This window comes from Kryptolebias marmoratus, linkage group LG10, assembly GCF_001649575.2.
Source record: "Kryptolebias marmoratus isolate JLee-2015 linkage group LG10, ASM164957v2, whole genome shotgun sequence".
Classification (NCBI taxonomy): Eukaryota; Metazoa; Chordata; class Actinopteri; order Cyprinodontiformes; family Rivulidae; genus Kryptolebias; species Kryptolebias marmoratus.
In genome coordinates, this window is record NC_051439.1 from 7,463,943 (window position 1) to 7,469,639 (window position 5,697).

At 40.2% G+C, this 5,697-nt stretch overlaps 1 protein-coding gene across 1 annotated transcript; it reads left to right on the forward strand.

Moving 5' to 3' along the window:
* The first annotated feature begins 3,642 nt into the window (after positions 1-3,642).
* On the forward strand, positions 3,643-5,697 carry LOC119617392 (trichohyalin-like). The gene has a single exon (XM_037977731.1). The coding sequence runs from the start codon at positions 3,833-3,835 to the stop codon at positions 5,477-5,479; it is 1,647 nt and encodes a 548-aa protein (XP_037833659.1). The 5' UTR covers positions 3,643-3,832; the 3' UTR covers positions 5,480-5,697.

Below are 5,697 nucleotides of genomic sequence, written 5' to 3' on the forward strand. Positions count from 1 at the left end.
AAACAAATATTTCCCCTCTGCTCTGTTGAATGCTTTTTCAGCATCCAGTGTAAAAAAAATTATCCAGATTCTGATCCAGAGCATTAATGCCACTGAGGAAGGAGATCAGGTCTGCAGAAAAATGACAGAAATCAGATGAGTACAGCTGCTGATAAAATTCAGCGTTTAGGGAATCTAAAAATGCAATGTGGTCACACAACCTACCAACATGTGTACGTGTACATTCACGTTTGGTTGTTTGGTTGAGAGAACAGCAGTGAACTAAACAAATGGTGTCATGAAAAAGTGTAGAGGTTTAATATTTGTTAATATTAGAGCTGGTAAATTCAGTTCAGCTTTATGGACTCGGGTTAATCTGATTCACTTCAGTCACTTGAGGTGTTCAAGCTGCCCCCTCAAACTAGGCCTGTAAAAAAAAAAGAAACTTGTGGTGAAAGTTTGAGAAATCAATTTGCATTATTGATAGAAATTATTATAAAATTTCACAAACTGATAAACGAACAAACAAGTGACAGAACAAAACAAAACAAAACAAAAACGTAAAGCGTGCAAAGCAAACTCTACGTTAACTAAATTGTTAACTAACAACAAAGAAATTCTAAATTAGCTTAGCCTGGACGAAGACTTGCTTCTTCCTCTACACTCCAGGCTCTGACTGATCTCACTTCTACTAACTATTGATAACTACTGGACAGAATGTCACTTTAAAGTTGACCGGACTATCCCTTTAAATGGAAACATCATAATAAAACTGCAGTCAGTGTTTGTATGAAATATGCTGAATTACTTTAAACCATTTCCAGTAAACTACATCTCACTCTTCAGGACTGTTTTTTTTTTTTTTTAGCAGTTTTCTATTTGTGTTTTTAATCTTTTATTCTGCTCACGTGTCAGAGCAACCAAGCAGGCTGCAAATGCAAATCAGCTGGAAAATCCGGTTTTTCTTTTGCACATTTACTCCATGGAGTTCAGTCACAACACAAGCAGGTGCTGCCACCATGTGGTGATCAGGATCAGTGCAGTCTGGAAATAAAAGGACTTGCTTTTGGCAATCTGTGAACAACTGAGATTTATTTTTGCAGCATTCATACAAGCAGCTGGATTTTATGTCACTGTATGTTGTGTTGTGATACGCTGCAGACCGTCACAACGATTGTTTAATGGAATAGTCTCTTGCTTCTTAAATGGTTCAAAGTTAGCTTTTAATTTCACAGAAAATCTCTGATTGTCTGCTTCATCTTTCTGTTACATCAGTGCTTCTAATAACCCAGATGTTTCTAATACACAGTTCCTACAAGTCTTAGCCAGAAGAGATATTTCCACCATGTTGGGAGGTAAGCACTGAACAAAAATTGCTTTAGAGCAAACTAAATCCAGGTATTTACTGGCTCTTGACCAATGTCTGAGGGAAAGATGTATGAGGGAGATCGCTATTGTCAAAACTGATCTTATGAGGTAAAAAAAGAGGAAATACCGGACAACCCTGACATTTTTTCTATGACATCGTTAAATATTTAGTCTACAGTGTCTAAACTATGAAAAGCAATGGACTCAAACAATCAAGTGTTTCAACAGATTTGTAAAGGATGTCCCAACTCTCCAAGTTCTGGTTTGTTTCATTGACATGGGAACTTCTAACTGGGAAGTCGGAGTGACGTAATTTCCCGCCTTCCAGCTGTCCCGCTCAGTGAGAGTCGGAAACAAGATGGACGCCCGCAGCAAAGCCTTTGTTTTTCTTGCACTTTCCGAACATGAAATCTTACTAAACAGATATGCACTCCACTCGGGGAACGTGTTTTAATACTTGCTATATACACAATTAAAAGCACTAGTTGCATGAGTGATTAAATGTGAGAAACATCTTAAAAACAAATATTAACAAATAATTTAATTCTTTAACGTAACGTTAGCTTTGGGGTTTAGCACCTAGCATAGCTGAGTTATCTCCAGTAGAGACGTTATAAATGATAAAAACCCGTAATTCTAGCACACACGCAGTTATACTCTTACATTACTAAAGGTGAGACAGAAACTGGACCTTTTGGCCGCCGTATTTGATGTACATCGACGCTTACTCACCATTATTCACCCTGCAGTGTGGACACATTAAAAAGCTTTAGGAATACTGTAGCTAGGCTAATTTGAGTTACACGTTTCCATGGCAACACCGAAAATCAGCGCATGCGCAGTTCTCCCTGTGGTCATGTAAATGTTTCCTTTTGGACTTGATAATTTATTATTGTGTCTGGATGCAGGTCAGATGTTTAGCGACTTGTTCCTATGTTTTTATGGTTTTATATATTTTTTTATAAAACAAAACAAATAAAAGTGTTGGGAGTCACCTGACCAAGCTCCTTAATATAAATTTTAAAAACTTTATGGAGAAATACGTTCCGCAAATGTCTGCAACAGTAATTAATGTTTAATTTTATTTTCATTTTACAACAGTATATTTAACTTTATCTTACCATCCCCCTACAAAAAATTACTTTCAATAAAGCTCCCTGTTTACTGCCCCCCCACATACTGAAATGGGATTTTCATCCTTGGACCGGAGTATCCTGAAATAGCTGCTAAATGCTCTTTGTAGAAAAAATAAAAATAAAAAACAAACAAACAAAAAAATGTGCCCAGAGAAAAAAAAAAAAGGTCTGATTGGTTAACTCATTCACAAAACTTACTTTTTTTCCCTAATAGAAAAAGTCTGCTTATCTAATATAAAGTATTTTTTTTAATTCAAATTCAAATTCAAAAATACTTTATTAATCCCAAAGGGAAATTAAATGTTGTTGTAGCTCTTAATCCTGGTTTTGTTAAAGAGTTGATGGCTGTCGGCAGGAAGGGTCTCTTGTAGCGTTCTGTCCCGATGTGTCCTCGGCCCTGGTGTCTTCAAAGAGCCCCACCAGGTGAGCCTCGCTGGCCTCCTGCGGAGCCATGACGGCTGAGCTCTGGAAGCTCAGGTTGGTCTTGAAGTCCTGGGCGATCTCCTGGACCAGGTGCTAGAAGGGCAGCTTCTGGATGAGCAGCTCGGTGGACGTCTGGTAGTGATGGATCTCCCTGAGAACCATGATACCGAGCCTGTAGAGATGAGGCTTCTTCACTCCCCCGGCCGGGGCGCTCCTGCGGGAAGCTTTTGTGGCGAGCTGCTTCCTAGGAGCTTCACCTCCGGTGGATATATGGGCGCTCTGCTTGGTTTTGGCCATGACTGGACTTCAGGGTTCTTCACATTTACCATTTGTTGTCATGGTTACGCATCATAACAAAATGTCCAAAAGTAAAAAGGCTTCAGTAAAAATCCTTCCAGCTGCACAGCCTCCGATATCAGAGGAAGTAATCATCCAAAAAAAGCGATTTACATCAAGAAAAAAAAAAGAGGAATAAAGTTTTCAAAAGCAATATCTCAGAATGAATGCAACAGAGCTACTCCAACATGCAGACACCTTGAGCGACGCAATTCTAGAAGCAATGCAAGTCTGTTTATTTGAAATGAATTGTATTTATATGGAGTCTATAAATAACTAGTCCTCTCAGAACACTTCACAGATGTGTCCAACTTGTTTTAATTCTAAAACAAAACTATTAAAACTTTTTTTTCTATTCAGATTTCTCCAGTCGACTGTCTTTGGTGGGAGGAGCTTGTTTTCATGACAACCTCCGCCCTCGATGATGTCACTGGCTTTGATGTTGTCATGGCCTTTGATGATGATGTCACATTCCAGGACCTTTGAACCCAGCGGAACCGTTGTTCCAAGTCAGTCGACAGACGAACACGTTATTGGAAGGTAGGATTTCTTACACGACAGAAAAACGCAGCACCACAGCTGAATTTATCATGCAGAGAAACATGGAAGAAACAACCAGCTCTTCCTCCGCTGGGATGATTGACGAAACGTTTTTTGACGAGTTTATTTTGCCTCGTCGGTCCTCAGGACAAGCCCGAGAAGAGCGACAGGAGACCTCAGGCTTTATTAAACTGCAAAAACCTGAATTTGAGTTGGAAGATGGCCTCCTTCTGGTAGAGGAAGACTTTGGCAACATGTATGAAAGTAAAACGTTTGAGGAGCTTGCAGAGGAGAATAAGTTCCTGCGTCTGTACTCCGACAGTTTAAGAATCAGGGTCACCGAGTTCGTGGAGGAGAGGGACGCCCTTCTCAAGCCCAGAAGACTGAAAAACACCAGGACCCCGAAAGGAAGTGAGCTTGGGGCGCCCCTGGAGAACCAGGCGCTGGCAGAAGAAAAGGTCAAATTAAAAGTTATGAGGGAGGAATTGGAACTGGCAAAACAACAACTTGAGACGGCAAAAGCAGAAATGGAGAGAGAAAAGCAGATACTGCTGGAAGAGGTGGAGATTTCAAAGAAGCAATATGAAGAGCAGGGCAAAGAATTGCAGCAAGAAAGAGAGAAGCTGTCTGAAGAGAAGGCTCAAATAGAAGACGTGAAAGCTAAAATGAGAGAGGCCATCGGAAAGTTTAGGGTGGAAAAGAAAAAACTGGGAAAGGACAGAAAAGACTGGGACAAGAGCGAAGTGGGAAAAGAAAAGAATCGCCTTGAAGAGATGGCAAAAAGGCTGGAGCTGGAAAAACAAGTGACAGAAGACAGACAGAAGAAGAATGAGGAGCTGCTGAAACGTATCCAGGAGCAGAGGGGTGAGGCAGAGAGGGAAAAGACAGCTTTAGAAGAAGAAAAAGTTCATCTGCAGCCATTGAAGGATGAACTGGAGAGAGGGAGAAACGAGCTGGAGGAAGAGAGGAGAAGAAATGATGAAGAGATGAAGACACAGATGGAAGCTTTAGACACAGAAAAGAGAAAGTTGGAGGAAAAGAAAGTAAAAGTGGAAGAAGTGAGAATTCAGGCAGAGAGGGAAATTCAAGTTTTTAAAGAAGAAAAGGTAAATGTGCTGAACTTAAAGGATGAACTGGAGAGAGGGAGAAATGAGCTGGAGGAAGAGAAGAGAAGACATGATGAAGAGATGAAGAAACAGATGGAAGCTTCAGACACAGAAACGAGAAAGTTGGAAGAAAATAAACTAAAAGTGGAAAAACTGAGATTTCAGGCAGAGAGGGAAATTCAAGTTTTTAGGGAAGAAAAACTAAAACTGCTGAACTTACAGGATGAACTGGAGAGAGAGAGAAACAAGATGAAGGAGGAAAAAGTTAAAAGGGACAAAATGGAGGAAGAATCAAAGTTAGAAGATTTTAAACCAGCAGAAATAAATGATGGAGAGAAGAAGAAACAGATGGAGGAAGAAAACCAAGAGGTGGAAGAAGAGAAAAATGATTTGGGGGCAGAGACTCAACCGAAGCAGGAGAAAAAGAAGAAAAGCTTGAAAACCTCGGTCGCAGGAAAGAAACGCCAACCGGTCCCAAATGAAAGGAAGATGAAGAATCTGATGCTGTCGCAAGAAAAACAGGAACAAACGTCAGAGAAAGAGAAAAAGAAAAAGAGAAAGGGGTTCTGGTGCTGCCTGGGTACAGAGTGAGCCTTCATCCCTCCTCATCCTCCTCCATCCTTCATATGTTTAGTTGTAGTTGTTGTAGTTAATAAAAAGGGGAGCAAGAAAGTGTGGACCTCCATCACCTCTCTGTGCAGCTTGGAGTTTTCTCCGGGTACTCCGGTTTCCTCCCACGTAAAAAAAAAAAAACAATAGGTAATTAAATTTTTAAAAATACAAAAGAAAAAAAACAAGAAGTGGAAAAA